Source organism: Apodemus sylvaticus, chromosome 10 (genome assembly GCF_947179515.1).
Source record: "Apodemus sylvaticus chromosome 10, mApoSyl1.1, whole genome shotgun sequence".
NCBI classification, from domain to species: domain Eukaryota; kingdom Metazoa; phylum Chordata; class Mammalia; order Rodentia; family Muridae; genus Apodemus; species Apodemus sylvaticus.
Window position 1 is genome coordinate 75751573 of NC_067481.1, and position 16425 is coordinate 75767997.

Genomic DNA, 16425 nt, shown 5'->3' on the forward strand with positions numbered 1-16425 from the left:
TGAAACTAAACCTCTTCCCGTGCTTTCTGGGCAGCATAAACATTTCCAGGAAAAAGAAAGGGAACAATTTATAATTTCAACTTGGTCAGAGAATGAAAAGAAGACTAGAAGATACAAGGCCAGGAAGACCCTGTGGAGGGCCGCTTAGCCAAGACACCAGGGGAATGAGCTCTCTGAAGCCAAAGGATTCCTGGGGACAAGGATGAAAGAGGTGAGGATTTTCCAAAATCACCAGTGAATGACTGAAAAATGCCACCCATTGGGAAGGACTGTGCCATGGGTTTGCTTCATTGTCCTTCTCAGAACACTGTGGCTGACTAACCTTATTTCAGCCCCAAAGCACCCATGAATCTGGGGTCTCACAGAGTCCAGAGCCACCAAGACAACTCAAGATCAGGGTTCAGATCGCACATGGTGATAGACAGACTCGTGGGTTTCTGACGAGTGCCTAGCAATTACACCATAAGATAGACATTTGCGAGGGTCGGGGATCTCTATGAGGTAGATGTTTGCCGGGGGAGGGGGGCGGGCAGTCTCCATTAGTTAGACATTTGCGGGGGGGGGGGGGGCTCCATTAGGTGGACGTTTGCAGGGGTCTCTGTGAGATGTTTGCAGGGGTCTGGAGCCCTTGATGCTTTCTCAGTGAGTACGAAGGCACCAAGGAGCAAAGGTGATAATAGAACTTGAGAGGAATCAAAGAAGCCAGCTGCTGGGCTGTGGAGAAAGCTGAGTGGACTCCCTGGATATGCGGAGGCATACAGACCTAGACAGAGATAGCTATTGGAGGAGAGGTGGAGAGAAGTTCCTCAGCCGTCACCAACCCTTCCTCAGTGCTGTGAATCTACCTCTTCACACTCTCATCCACAAGCCTCTTGTCACCTGAGTTTGTTTTCCAGGTTTCAGATCTAGGATGTCCAGTTCTTCTAAAGAAAACTGCCTGGGCCCTGTAGACTACAAGACCAACCTATGAGGAGAGATGTGCCAATACTGGGTGTGAGAGTAACCAACCAATGAGAGAACTTATTTAGTGGGTGGTAGTTACTACAAGGATTCATCACTCTACAAAATACAGATAAAGGGTGACTAGAGGTCGGCTGTGGACTGGAACATCTATATTGATCTTCCCTTGACCTCAAGACCTGGGGAACATCACAGAAAAGATGAAAGAAAAACGGTAACAGCCGGAGAAGGTGGAGTAGTATGAATTGCTGTCCTTAGGACATGGCATGGCTAGTGTACACAGGAGCTCACTGCAGCTGTGCCGACTCTAACAGGACCTGCACAAAATCAAGGCAGTTCAAAATTTCAGAATAGTAAGTAATATCACTGATGAAAATAGCTGCAAAAATCTTCAATTAAAAAGGCTAAATACAATACTAAGCATATCTCAAAAAGATTATCCACCGTGATAACATTGGCTTTTCCCAAGAAATGCAGAGATGGCCTGTTGTGGATAGCTCTGGGCTTGTATTTTGATGCTAATTCCACTCCTCAGAGGGGCTGCAGATGAGGAGTTGCCTTGTAAACCTTCTCCCCACCTTAACTTTTCAAATAAAGACTTGATTCGATTGGGCAGGAGGAAGTGGGGGGGGGGAGCTGTGAATTTAGGGGAGGAGCCACAGGATCAACAGGAGGAGAGGAGCTAAGAGGAACAAAGGAGAGGCTGCAGAGAGAGAAGCTCGAGGCCTGGAGAAACTGCAAGTTATATGGGATAATATAGATGGAAATAGAGTAGTGTAGCGGGAGATCTGCCCAATCTAGGCTTATGCTTGTTTTGTTAACTGATTGAGTTGAGCTTTCTTTTACCCGGGAATTGGGTTGGAAACAAAGTAGCAACAATGGTCCAACATATATAACTCAACAAGTAAACTATATACATATATGTACCTAAAGACAAAACTCACCTGATCATCTCAATAGATAAAAAAAAAAAAAAGCATTTGACAAAATCCAAAATGCCTTCATAATGAAAATCCTAGAGAAGGCAGACATGGTGACACATCTCTTTAATTTCAACACTTGAGAGGCAGAAATGGACAGATTTCTATGAATTTGAGGCCAGCCTGTTATACAAAGTAAGTTCTGGGACATCCAGGGCTACATAAAGAGAGGCTTCCTCAAAAAGTTTTTTTCTAGAAATAGTCAAAATTAAGAGAACATGCCTCAACACAATAAAGGCTGCATACAAAAAACACACAGCCAACATCATCCTAACTGGGGGAAAACTTAAAGCAATCCCATTAAGCTGAGACCAAGACGGAGCTGCCTACTATCCCCACTTGTTTTCAATAGAATGCTTGCAGTACTAGCCAGAGCAATAAGACAAGAGAAGGAAATTAAAGGGATACAAATAGGAAAAGTCAGATGATCCCTATTTGTAGATGGTATGATATACCTAAGAGACCCCAAAAGCTCCACCAGAAAACTTCTTGATCAACACTTTCAGCAAAGTCACAGGATACAAAACTAGCTTTAAAGGATCAGTAGCTTTTTTATATGCCAGTAACAAGCACACTGAGAATGAGATTGTGGAAACCCTCTCTCATTCACCATTGCCTCTAACAATAAACTAGAAATAAACCTAACCATGCTCAACTCTTGCCCCTCTCTTCCTCCCTCTTCATTTCTTCCTCTGCCTTTGTGCCTCCCCCCCCCCCCAACACCCCTCTCTCCTCTTGAGTTGACTCAAACTGTTGTGCTTCGTATCTGACAAGCACATCTTCATGTCAGGCTGGCAATCCTGGGAAGTGTCAGTCCTGAAACCGGAGTCCAGATAACCTGAAGGAAAAAGAAATCTCTCTTATTTTTCTTAGGGAATATCTGGTTTTTCCTCACTGTAAGATTTTGAATTGATTGATGGTTACATTCACAGGATGGAAGGCCATCTGGTATATTCAAAGCCTTCTAATTTCCAATTTAATTTTTTTTTTGTAAAAATACCTTTATGGTAATATCTACCCATGGTATCAACTAAATACCTGAGGACTATGACCAAGGCAAAAGGCTATGTAAAGTCACACTGTTGCTGTGATAAAATAACCTGTAATAAAATACAAGTTAAGGATCAAAGAGTTTAAACTGGCTCACAGTTCAACATATAGTCCGTCCTGGCTGAAGTGTCACATCCCATCCACTCAGGAAAGTGAGCAATGGATGGATTCTTCCTAGGACTCAGTTCCCTTTCTCATTTTATCCATCTCGTATTCCCTGATGAGAGCATAGACTGGCACACAGTAAAGATAGGATTTCTGACAATATCAGTTGATGCGACAAGATAATCTCTCACAGGTTTTGTTGTATTTAACATTTATCACCATGGAGGAAAGTCATTTGCTACCATGCTGGGAAAAGAAGCTGTTGCTGACATGTTCTGTCCTTGGTGAAGTCTGTCTCTGAACATGGATGGTTTGGGTTATATTGACAGTGTTTCTGCATAATTTTAACACATGTAATCAGATATGAAAAATAAATTACATGCTCCTGTTAATTCAAACTGTGTCATTTTTTCCAGATCCATGTGATTTGAGCTTATTCTCGTTTAGAATGGCTGAGTGAATACAGATAGAGGGGGATATCATGATCTACGGGTCCTATTTCTAGTTATCTGAAGGTACCCAGTGATTCTGTCTCCTCCCTTACACAGACGTTCCCATACTTAGTGGATTCTTGTGTGAGAACCAGCTACATCTGTTTTTTGGTTTCTGTATGAGAATAAAAATTTTAGTTCTGAAAATTGAAATTTGGGGGGGCGGGGTATAGTGCCTGGCTTCCAGACAACTAGAGCCATAACTCAGTTCTATGACAATGTGTCACAAATTCACCATGAAGATACTCTGAGGCATGAAAGGGAGAGAAAGAATACCATCTATCTTTATCACTACCATAGCAGGAGACCAGTGGAGAGCATTCTTCAGCATTTGGGGGTTCCCAAGTTACAGTGGGACAATAGAAGCATGAATGAGCTAAAGGTTTCAATGTCCAAGAGAAACCAAATCTGCTTACTTCAGAACTAAGACACCTGTAGTGTCCCTGAGAAGGACACTGTGGTTTTCTCTTTAGTTGCAAAGCAAATGGTGAGTGACCTTATCAGCCTGGATCAAGGACAAAACTGTGTCTTTGTTCATGTGTGCATATGCCAGGCCTATACATGTGTGTATTTCTATGAGCTGGTATATGTGTCTAGGTGTGTCATAGATATGTGTTCCTATGTGACAGATAACCCAGCACACATATCCAGTCATAGAACTCTGCATTTAACATGTGTGGGTGTGTAACACAAATCCTGTACTTCCTTGGAATAGTGGCATGCTGTGGTAAATTGTTAATAATCAAAGTTATACCAGAAAAACATTGTCAATCAAATGAGGAAAGGAGCAACTGAGAGACAAGGTTGTGCTAGGCATTGTGAAGTTGTTTATTTTACACACTCCACAGGGGGCCACCACAGTGCCACAGAAAGAAAACAGACACAGTTGTACTGTGAACTCTTAAGTTGTTTACTTTCCTTTTGCTCCTACTATCAATTTTCAAAGCAGGGTCTTGGGTGTCTCAGGTTGTGTGTGACTCACAGCAGGTGTATGTGGTGCATACAGAAGTAGGTCAAGGTTTCTGAGCATGGAATCTCCCATTGTAAACAATGATCACTCATCACTTCCATCAGCCAAGCGGTGTTCAGAGACAAGACCCAAGAAAAGTCAGAAATGCTGAAGTCAGCTCTAGTGGGAGTGGCATATCCTGACTAGTGTCATGTGGACTTGACACAAGCTAGAATTGTTTGAAAAGAGGCAACCACAACCAAACAAATGCCTCCATAAGATTGGCCACTAGGCAAGTCCATAATGCATTTTTTTCTTTTTCGTTTTTGTTTTTCTTTTTTGTTGTTGTTTTTCTTTTGTTGTTGTTTTGAGACAGTGTGTGCCTACATAGCTCTGACTGTCTTAGGACTCACTACGTACACCAGATTGACCTCAGACTCACAGAGATCCCCATCTTCTGCTTCCTGAGGGCTGGGATTGAAGGTATAGCTCACAATGCCTGTCATGAATTTTTAAATTAATGATTAATATAGGATAGTCCAGCTCATGATCGATAATGCCTCCCCTGGGCTGGTGGTCCTGGGTGCTATAAAAAGCAGACCATGCAATCCAGGAGAGAACAAGCCAGTGGGAAGAACTCTTTAATGGTTCCTGCTTCAGTTCTTTCTTCCATGTTCCTGCTTCGAGTCCCTACCCTGGCTTCTCTCAATGACGTGGAACTATAAGGTGAAATAGAACCTTTCCTCCCCAGGCTGCCTTTGGTCATGGTGTATTATCACATCAACAGAAAACCTAACTTAGATAGGGTGAGTACTGGTGTGGGTGCTAGCAGGAGTGAGGGTTAGTCCCCCTGTATATATGTGTGGAAACAGATAATTGGACTTGGGTGACTATAGTCTATAGTACACTGGATCCCCAGAAGGTAATCTTTTTATCTTGTACTTGCACTTCCTCTGCACTGTTGAACACAGTCACTTTTTCAACTGACAAACTGTCAATGACAAGCAAGAGAAGACCCCCAGCTTCAACGATGGGTGGAGAATAAAAGCAGCCATTAGAAGAAAGAGGGATGAGCAAACCAATCCCTGGCCATCCAGCACCATCTGATCTCCACCCTCACTACCAAACTCCAAGTCAGTATTGTTGACTTGCCCCATGGTCAGCGAGTCAAAGTCTCTGTGGATTGAAAGATATTCCAAAAACTTTGGGGCATCCAGGAACTCCAGGAATTTGAGCTTAGAAATACTGGAAACAAAGCACATTTCATTTTTATTATTAGAGCACCACATGAGATGAGATCTACAGTTGACTTCAGAACATCCATGAACAGAGAGGGAGAGCGCCTGGTGTTATACATTATCTTCGCTCTTGTAAAATGAACCAAGAATACCTGCCCCCAGAGACAATATGGACAGGCCAGGGAATTCTCTTCATATTCTTGTTCTCAAGTGTCTTCACTGATCAAAGTTCCTGTAACTATTTCTAAAAAGAATCCCTTGTGGAAAGAACATTTTCTACTCTGCCCCACCCATAGTTCACAATAAGTTCACAGCTTCCTTACACAGGTTCCCACACAGTATTCTTGTAGGTTTAGCAAATAAGACTATTACCTAGTTACACAGCAACACTGTGGGGCTGTGGAGGGGGCTCTGTGGTAGAGAACTTAACCAGCATGTGTGAGATTGCAGGTCCTACTCTCTCAGGACTTATAAAAACAACACCAAAACTCAAATTAAGTAAGTAAGTAATTAAACAAAATAACATGGTGGACTCAAAGGAAAGACAATATCAGGAGGGGTAACACTCATGATATGTTGTTGCCAGGGACACAGAATAAGGCAGTCTCTGGGTGGCTGGAATTGACTGTAGAAACAGGAAATTTCATACATGATCTCTGGACTTTGAAAGACAGAAACAGAAAAGTCTGGAAACTTCTTGAGTCTGCGCCTCACTCTTGCCCCATCTGTTGGGAGTTTAGCTCAACACCCCCAGCTGAGCTGTTTGCACAGGTTTCTTGAGAGCAAAACATCCCTATCCCATGGCTTAGCTTGATTCCTGCCTTCCCACCCAGTGTGGTAGGGACTTCCCAGGTGCCTAACCTATGGCTATAATTGTTTTTTCCTGTTCCCTTCCCTGGCCTCTAGTATATACATTGCTGGTGTCTCAGTAAAACTTTGGCATTCTCCTTACTGAATGACCCATGTCTGTGTTTTCTGTCAATCCCTCAGGTCTAGGCCCGATACTTGGTACCATGGCAGCACGGGCACCATCACCATCTTCTGTCCATACATAGTCACATAGAACTCAACCATTGCCTGCCTTGTTTGACCTTAGTTTATGTCTATCTTTATGACCCTGCAGAGCACTGAGCTCAGATGAATGAGCTATGAGCCACTCTATGGCCATGTCTGCATTTTCTGAACCTCCTGACTTCTGATTATGTCCATAAGAATGATGGGGAGTGTAGACTTTCAGACTCTGCTTCTGGGGGCTGCATGTATGCTATGAGTGATTAAACATGTTCTACTGTCTGAATTAAGATATTTAAAGAAGTCAAATGTGGAAAGATTAATGAAAGTTCTGTAGTATGTAGAAAGATGAAATTCTAGCAGTTTATGTTAAGATACAAAGATTGTGTGCAGTGACCACCCAGCCTTTATAAAAAAGAAAACATGGAAAGAAAACATCAAAAGTGGGTAGAACCATTATGCAGTACTGGAGGAAATGATAGTTAGGTTGTTCTATTAGGTTGCGGTTACCTGGGGTCTAGGTCCTGCCATTGTGAATTTCCAGGTAAGTGGGGAGAAATAAGGCCCTGGGATGCTGGAGCCTGAGAAAGCACAGAGATGGGGAGATGGGGGAGAGGAGAGGAGAGGAGGGGAGGGGAGGAGAGGGGAGGGGAGGGGAGGGGAGGGGAGGGGAGGGGAGAGGAGAGGAGAGAGAGATAGGTGCTGAGAATAGGTTCTGGAGAAATGTTTAATTAATTTCCAATGCTCCCTAAATATTTGGAGGTGTGAATTCCCAGGTTTGGCTGATGGAGGACAGGCAGAGAGTATAAGGAGCAGAAGATGATATACTTATTAAAGTTTGATAATTATTACAATAACTGTCACCTTATTACAGAAGGTGACAGTGGCTCTAAGGTATAGCATAAGTCACATCTTATCCAAGGGAAATTATCTGACCTGTGTAGATGGTGGTACATGCATGTACTGAGATCCTACCAGTAGGACTTCAGGCAAGAAGCTATACATGTAGAAGGAATAGGTATGCTGGAATGTATGGTGGGAGAGAAGGAGCAAAGGTCATGGACTCAGATGGCAAAATCCAAAATAATATAAAGGTAACTCCTCCCATGTAGGAGAGTCAGAATCCTCAGCTCCCCAGTTCCCACCAGTGTGAACACACCTCCCACCCCTGTGAACACACCTCCTGAGTTCCTGACAGCACAGCCACCTGCCTCTTGTCTCCCAGGTGCATTGTCCAGGTCTCAGCCCTCCAAGAGCTCTAAGCTCTTATGAACGAAGATGTCTGTGCTCTGGTTTTTAGTTTTTACTTCTAAAACACAAAATAAAAGCTAGCTTCTTAAATCTAATGAAATAACATTGGAGATTGAAGAAATCAAAAACTGTTTCTGAGATACCATCAAATAATGGGGCAGGAGTAAACACACAACAGTGGGAAGAATCTGAGTCAGGACTTAATAGAGCTTTAAGGACTCCGCCTCACTATGAATCTCTTGGTATGACTCTCACATCCCTGAGAGGTTTCAGTGATGCTAAGTCCAGAACAGCAGTGCACAGGGAGGCGAGACAAAACAAACCTCAACCATGCTCAAGACAGACTCATACCTGTCAGTTAGTGAAACCCTGACTGAAGGAAGCAGGACATTGACTAGCTATAAAAATGGAAGTCTCACAGCCTTCCCATTTTCCTTTCACAGGGAGATGACTCATGTGCACTGCTTCTGAACCATCAACCATGTGCAGATAACCCACAGATGTGGAACCACTGAACCACTGAGGAGATTCAACATACTTCCCACTGAGACACAAGGTTCAGGGCCAGGGTTCTGGCCAGCCATTCCCTATTGCTCGTGTTTTCTTGGATGAAGTCTGCAGCCAGGGCTCACTGAGAAGTGTCATGGTGAACATTAGGTTTAGAGCATAAATTTTCTGTGTTAGGCTTGTTTTTTTTAAAAAAAAAAAAATGTTTTTAACTTGTACAAGCCATGAGGAAGTTGCTCCTACCTGGAATATTCCCTGTCAGTTATCCCGAGTTGAACCACTTCCTGGTGCAGTTGGGCTGTTCTTTAAAACTTGCTAGTTGTTGAGAAATATTTCACTGCCCCAACAATTTCTACAAGTAATGGGTGGCATGATCAAGCAGGCTAACTGCTAAGCTTTGCTGATGTGTGTACTGCTTGCTTGGTCGCTTGCATGCTTGGATGGCTAAGGCACCTGCTGGACATCTAATACAGAATCAAGCCTTCCCCAAACCCAGACAACATATGAGTTAGTCTGTCCAAAATATTAACTTTGTGGGTTTCCACTTTATAATCCTTTGGCCGACACTAGCTGGGGCCTTAGCCAGAAAGCTTTCTGGTTTTGTCTTGGACAGTCTCTTTTTAATAAAAAGGCTCTAATCTACTACAGCTAACCTTAAGTCAGACTGGTAAATCTCTAAACCCAAGACCCACAACAGGACAGCTTTCCCAGGGGTAGAAGTCATCTCAAGAGTTAGCAGTCTCCCAGAGGAATCCAGAGGGTTTTAACAGCTTAGCTCCTTTGTGACCTTATCTAAAGGTCAGTTTGGGAGTTACCGCTTGATTCTTACAGACTAGCCATTTCCAGGAATAGAAACTGAAACCTACAGCCCCCCCTCCCCTGCCCCCTTGGGTGGTTTAGATAAATTGAGCTCAGATCCAGGCAGAAAAGTGAAGAGAGTAACGGCTGGGTGTGGACCAGTAAGATCTGGCAAGACTTGATTCTGTAGCTGAGGTCCAGCAGGTGCCTTAGCCATCCATGCAAGAGTGTCTACCGTGAACTGTGCTAAAAGGGTTACCCCTCAGACTTAGTAAGGCCTTCTGTTAAACTTCAAACAACTTGACCCATCTAAAGGAGACCTTATCTAAAGGAGAATATATGGAGTAGCGTATTTCTTCTAGGCTTTGCCCCACAGTTACCTGGCAAGAGCCATATATGCCCAATTTATTATAAGAGGCTGTTTCACGCACACACACACACACACACACCTCACTTTCTTACTTACTCTCTTACCTTCTTACTCTCTTCCCTCTCTGTCCCTTCTCTCCCCATTCCCCTCCCTACTTCTCACCATGGCCAGCCTTCCCTCCTCTCCTCTCCCTCCCCTCCCCTCCCCTCCCCTCCTCTCCTCTCCCCTCCTCTCCTCTCCTCTCCCTCCCCTCCTTTCCCCTCTTCCCTCCTCTCCCCTCCCCTCTCTGCTCCCCTCTCTCCTCCTCTCCCCTCTCCCCTTCCCTCCCTTCCCCTCTCCTCTCCCCTCCTTGCTCCCTCCCCTCCCCTCTCCCCTCCCCTCCCATCTCCCCTCTCCCTCCCCTCCCCTGCCCTCCATCTCCCCTCCCCTCCCCTCCTTCCCCCCTTTCCCTCTGTGTGTGTGTGTCTCTCTCCCCCCTTCCTGACTCCCCTCCCCATGCCTTAAATAAACTCTATTCTATTCCTGTGGCTGGTACTTCACCAGGAAGGAATGCCTCTGCATGGGCCCACAGAAGCATCCTCTCCCCCATACACCATGCTGCACCTCTACCAAACATATTCCTGGTTATGTCTTTTTATAAAACTCAATAGAGTTGCCATTTGATTCCTACAAACTAGCCATTTCCAGTAATAGAAACTGAAACCTACTCTGACTACAGCCGCACCCCCCCTTGCCCCCCCACCCCCACCCCCGTGGTTTAGATAAATAGGACTTAGATCCTGGTCAAAGTTTTAGAGAGCAAGGGCTGTGCTTGGTGGACCAGCAAGGACAAAGAAACTGAGGGAGAGCAGACTGTCCATCCCACGACCTCCTCCTTGCTTTGTGCAGTTTTTCCTGGGACACCAGAACTCCACATCCTGAATCTGAATTCCAGCTTTAGATAAAGACCTTTTCTGAGAGGCGAGCATTCACAGAAGTGTTATTGCCACCAGATCAAGGTCACCACTGCTGAGGTAAGGGTGTCTAGGTTCAGCTTGTTCGATAACCCAAGATGTGTGTTAACATGAGGAGTGGCGTCCTGACACAGGACAGGAGAGCTCGGGGCTCTGACCTCAGGGAGCATCCTGGGCACAGGAGTATCCTTCATTAGCCATCTTCTGGGCCACAGAGCATCCCAAAGTAGAGAAGGCAGCCTCTTCCTCCACCTGTGTGTTGTGGGCCTTGCCCGTCTTCTGCAGCAGTCAAGCTTGGAGAAAGATGCCAGGTTGGGATTCCCAGATGCCCCTGGAGTCCATGCTGTAGGCTCTTCATTTGCCCCATGGAGATAAAATCCCAGATCAGAAACAGCCACAGACAAGCTCTGGCAGGTCATGGTAGGCCCTCTGGATTTCAAAGATTCTTCTGCCCTCGGTCACTTGTTACTCTGCAAGGCTTATTTTGTATTTCTTCCTGTTGTTCTCTTGCAGTTCGCAAAACAATTTGCTCTGTGCATTCAGGATTTTCACTATAGTATGACTTCAGGAGTTTCTTTTTCTGCCCTGTGTATCTAGAGTTCTACATGCTTCTTGTATCTATCTGGATGTGCTTTTTCTGTCCCTAAATTTAGGGACATTTTTTTGCTAGGAAAATCCCTCTATATTGTCTTTAACTCCTGATAACCTCTCCTCCATATGATCCACTCTGTGGTGAGTCTTTCCATTGAGCATTTGATTCAATGAATTTTTAATCTCTAGCCTCAACCACCATTTTAATGTAATTTTTAATCTCTAAACCACCAACCAAAGAGCATATTTGGGCCTGGTCAAAGTTCCCCACCCTCACCCCCATCCCCCACCCCCCACCTCCCACTCTCACCTATTCAGCACATAGGTAGCAGAGGACTGCCTTGTCTGGCCTCAGTGGGACAGGATGCACCTAATCCTTTAGAGACTTGATGCCCCAGGGAAGGGCAATGCCTGGGGGTAGGGCACCCTCTCAGAGGCAAAGGGGAGGGGGAGTGGAGTGAAGACTCCGGAAGGGGTGACTGGAAGTGGAGCCAACACCTGGAATGTAAATAAATAAAATAATTAACTTGTTAAAAAAAATCTGTGATGTGTGGTATAGTCAGCAAAGGTCAGGTTAACTTGGGTGTCTTAAGACCCAACAGTGTGAATGCTAATTGCCCTGGGGAAGTGGGTGGGTGGACATCTGGTGACTCTGACAGCTAGGCAGTGGGTAGGTAAGGGGCCTATCAGGCATTGCAGGTTGAGAGCTCTAAAGTCTCTAAGGCATTGAGGGCTGGGTGGGTGGGTGGTAGACAGAAAGGTTGGCTTGCTTCCCATTGTGTTTTTAATTTATGGTCTCTAATTCTTTATTACTGAGATATTCCTATAAGCAAATACATAAACTCAATCTGCTGAGTACATTTAGTGTAGCTTCTATATAGAGCTATACAGATAGACAAGATAGGATAAATAGATAGGTAAATGAACAGGGGAGCAGATGGACAGACAGACAGGCAGTCAGATATTAGGGCTGAACATAGGGGCTAAATAACTTAGGGAATAATTTAGGGAGCTTATCTCTGGGTAAGACTAACTGCCTCTCTGTAGCTTTTTACTGCGTGTGATTCTTCACCTACGTGTGACAACCTATACAGCTTCCCACATCCACAATGGCACATCAACTGACAGTGTTCAGGTCTGTTTAATGGCCACATTGTTGAGATTTCTCAGGTATCATTCTGGTCATATCTAGAAGGCTCAGTCTTGGAGCAGACTCTCTGGTGTTTTGACTCTTGTGGTCTTTCTGCACCCTCTTCGGCAGTGTTGCCTGTCTTAGGTGTAAGGCTTATGTTGTGATATATCAACTGGGGCTGAGCACCACACAGTCAGTGGTTCTCTGCATTATGACTAGTTGTGGCTTTCTGAGGTGATCCCTGACTGCTGGGAAAAGGAGCATCTTTGATGGCTAGAGAGTGAGAGTCCCACATACCTGTGGGTTCAAAGTTAAGCACTGAGAAGCAGTTAGGAATTATATGGGTTCTCTTCTGAGACCTATGACTGCACTAGACACATATAGCTGGTTAGGTTTCCAGTTATCAGGCACGATTTTCTTCCTGTTCAGACAGCCTGAAGTCAAACTAGACAATGGTGTCTTATAACCAACACATAAATGCCACAATTGCACCTTTACAGTTATCGCAATGTGATGATCATTATTGTGTTTCATAGGTGTCACAGCTGGACAGGTTATTACTCCCTTGGCAACATTATAGCACTGTCTAATATTATGAAAGCTAGACCTCAGGGGAAGACTTCTGGGTCAGATTCAGCTTGATTTCTCCAAGTTCTGGATCTGAAGTATGTGGTGTCTTCAGAAAAGGGACCTTCAACTTTTGAGGCCCCAAGAAGGGCAACAGCAGTAGCATGTATTTGGGGAGTTTCATGTACACTACTGACAGACAACTCAAAAGAAGTGTGTGCCTGATGATGAAGTTTCTGTTACTCTGTGGCTCATAGGGAAGGCATTCTCAACCATAGGAAGTGTCATGACTTCATGTAAAGTATATTCGTATGTAGGCATATATTCCTATACATACTATAAATAATTTAGGCAAATATGAAATAGTGATTCCCAATGTAGTCTTTTTCCATAGTTTTGTTTTAACTCTTTCTCCAAGTTAATTCTTGCATTTTCTGGAGTATCTGAGCCAGTGTGATTTCAAGAAATGTTATTACCTTAAAAATCTGGACTACATTACACAGGATGCTTGTCAGAGTTCTCCCAGAATATACCATTCAGTGCTGGCTGTGTTCACTGTATGCACAATCTCTTGGGGAAGCTCTGATCCTTAGTTTGTCTTCATTTCCGATCTCATCAACCCAGAGAACATAGTACCCTGGGGAGCATACGACTTGAACTTCTGAACAGCAGAAAGCAGGGATCACTGTGTCCTCTTAACAGTCTGCCTACCACAGAGACCATGTCCCACTTCTACTAAGACACAAAGGGGAACTTGCACTTAGTTGGACATCCTTTTCAAATCAGTCTTTCCACTCCTTGTCCTTTGTCATTCCCTCATTATAAGATAACCACACAATGAGGCCAGAGTTCCAGAGGACCTCCGGACACCTTAGTAAAGGGTTCACATAAGGTTGAAGACCCAGCCAGGAGAAGTATTGCTTCTTTTACATTGAATGTACTGTTCTGTCCTTTTAGAGCTGATGCCATGTATGGGTTCATTTTAGTGAATATAAAGGAATTTAAAGAAGACTTTAAACTGATAATAAAGTCTGAAGTGGGTCACTGCACAGAGTAAGTGGAGTCTAATTTAGAGCAGTGTGAGGAAAATTTTTAGGAGAAAGCAAAACCTGAACAAGGGGACTTGTTCTATCCAAGTCAGCAATAGAAGCAACAATTGAGAGAAAAGAGGAAAGGCAATACTGACTCTCATGTGGGGTAGGGGAGGGTCCTGCTTTATGTAAGAGCAAGCAGCAAGGCTTTGTCCTGCTTTAATTAATGATTAGCATTTCTCCCCTCTCTTCTCTTTTCAGCTTCTGCCATATAGAACCATGGCTTGGGCTTCCGGCTTTGATGCATTCTTTAATAATTTTAAGAGGGAAAGCAAAATCATCGATGAGGAAGCCATCGCCCTGATTAAGGCTTACATAGAGAAAAATCAGCTTCAGGAAGCTGTTTCTGTAATCGAAAATGCACTGAGAGGCATTGAGAGCGCTCCTCTGAACATAGCTGTGACAGGGGAAACAGGCACAGGGAAGTCCACTTTCATCAATGCCCTGAGGGGGGTGGGGCAGGAAGAAGACAGTGCAGCCCCCACTGGGGTGGTAGAGACAACCATGGAGAGAACTCCATACCCACACACAAAGCTTCCAAACGTGACAATATGGGACCTGCCTGGCATTGGGTCCACCACCTTCACACCACAAAACTACCTAACAGAAATGAAGTTTGGTGAGTACGACTTCTTCATTATCATTTCGGCTACACGTTTCAAAGAAAATGATGCACAACTGGCCAAAGCCATTGCAGAGATGGAGATGAATTTCTACTTTGTCAGAACCAAGATAGACAATGACTTAGGTAATGAACAGAAGAGTAAGCCTAAGACTTTCAATAAGGGGAAGGTCCTCGAAAAAATTCGAAATGATTGTTCAGAGCATCTTCAGAAGGTTCTCTTCAGTCAGCCTCCAGTCTTCTTAGTCTCTAACTTTGACATGTCAGACTATGACTTCCCAGAGCTGGAAACCAAACTCCTACAGGATCTCCCAGCCCACAAGCGCCACATCTTCTCACTATGTTTGCAAAGTCTTACTGAGGCCACCATTAACTACAAGAGAGATTCCCTGAAGCAAAAAGTCTTCCTAGAGGCCATAAAGGCTGGAGCAATAGCCACCATTCCACTTGGTGGCATGATCAGTGAGGACATAGAGGATCTGGAAGAGACATTCCATCTCTACAGGTCTTACTTTGGGCTGGATGATGCCTCACTGGAAAACATTGCCAAGGATTATAACATGTCTGTGAATCACTTCAAGGTACACCTTCGATTTCCTCATTTGTTTGCAGAAAGCAATGATGAGTCCTTAGAAGAAAAACTATCTAAATATATCAAACAAATTTCTTCAGTTACCGGTGGACCAGTCGCTACAGTCGTTTACTATCAGAGGGCTTATTATTTGCAGAATCTCTTTCTTGATACTGCAGCCAATGATGCCATCGCTCTTCTGAATAATAAAGAACTTTTTGAGAATAAGGTGGGACAATATATATCTAAGCCCCTTGTCTACTGGGAATAATGGGAAAAAATGAGCCACAAGTTTCAATCAGTGTTTACTCTTAGCTTTACCTACTGACTCATAGCCTACTCCTGAGGTGAAAAACGTCTCAGTGGAGGGCCAGTGGATTCCTCCTTTTCCTTTTCTTAAGCCAGAAGCTCACCATGGCAAGTGCTTAATCACGCTGTACTATTAGAAAACAAAGAGTCTTCAATATTGTGCAAATACTTAGCAAAGTTCACTTCCATTAAAATCATATGTTTAAAAAAAAAAACACATGATGTGGAATCTGTTTGCATTTTTCTCCTCAAATGAATCCTGGATCTTTTTCTCCTGGGAAAGTGACCTCTGTGTTCTCACAGGCAGCTCTGTTTGTTACATTGCTAAGAGGGGTTTTTGAAACAAGGGCATCTGGTACCCTATACACTATAGGCAAACACAGTTTAACCCAGAACTGGGTATCCTAGGAGATTTTAGATGTTGTCAAGTTAACAATTATCACTAATAACCCCATGAACTAACCTAATCCAGGTTCTTTGGTGACCACAGTAGTATTGGTGCTTTGTCATTAAGGCATTTTTTAAAAAAAGATTTATTTACTATGATATGTAAGTACACGGTGGATGTCTTCAGACATACCAGAAGAGGGAGTCATATCCCATCACAGATGGTTGTGAGCCACCATGTGGTCTGAACTCAGGACTTTCAGAAGAGCAGTCAGTGCTCTTAAGCACGGAGCCATCTCTCCAACTCATCACTAAGGCATTTAAGCACCTCCACTTTGCTTATTCATAGGTGTATAGATGTAAAGAAGATTGTTTTAAGCTAGTCACTCCGATATGCTCTGTTGAGACTTTGCTCTTTGCACCCATTGATTCCCTGTACTCTGTGGCCCTCCCTCATTCCAGCCTCTACTGACACCTTTCTCCGTTCAGTTC

The 16425-nt window shown here is 44.0% G+C and overlaps 1 protein-coding gene across 1 annotated transcript; it reads left to right on the top strand.

Moving 5' to 3' along the window:
- The first annotated feature begins 10482 nt into the window (after positions 1-10482).
- LOC127693484 (T-cell-specific guanine nucleotide triphosphate-binding protein 2-like) lies at positions 10483-15760 on the top strand. Its single transcript, XM_052194384.1, has 2 exons — positions 10483-10723; positions 14246-15760. The coding sequence occupies exon 2, from the start codon at positions 14264-14266 to the stop codon at positions 15506-15508; it is 1245 nt and encodes a 414-aa protein (XP_052050344.1). The 5' UTR covers positions 10483-10723; positions 14246-14263; the 3' UTR covers positions 15509-15760.
- The last annotated feature ends 665 nt before the right edge of the window (positions 15761-16425 follow it).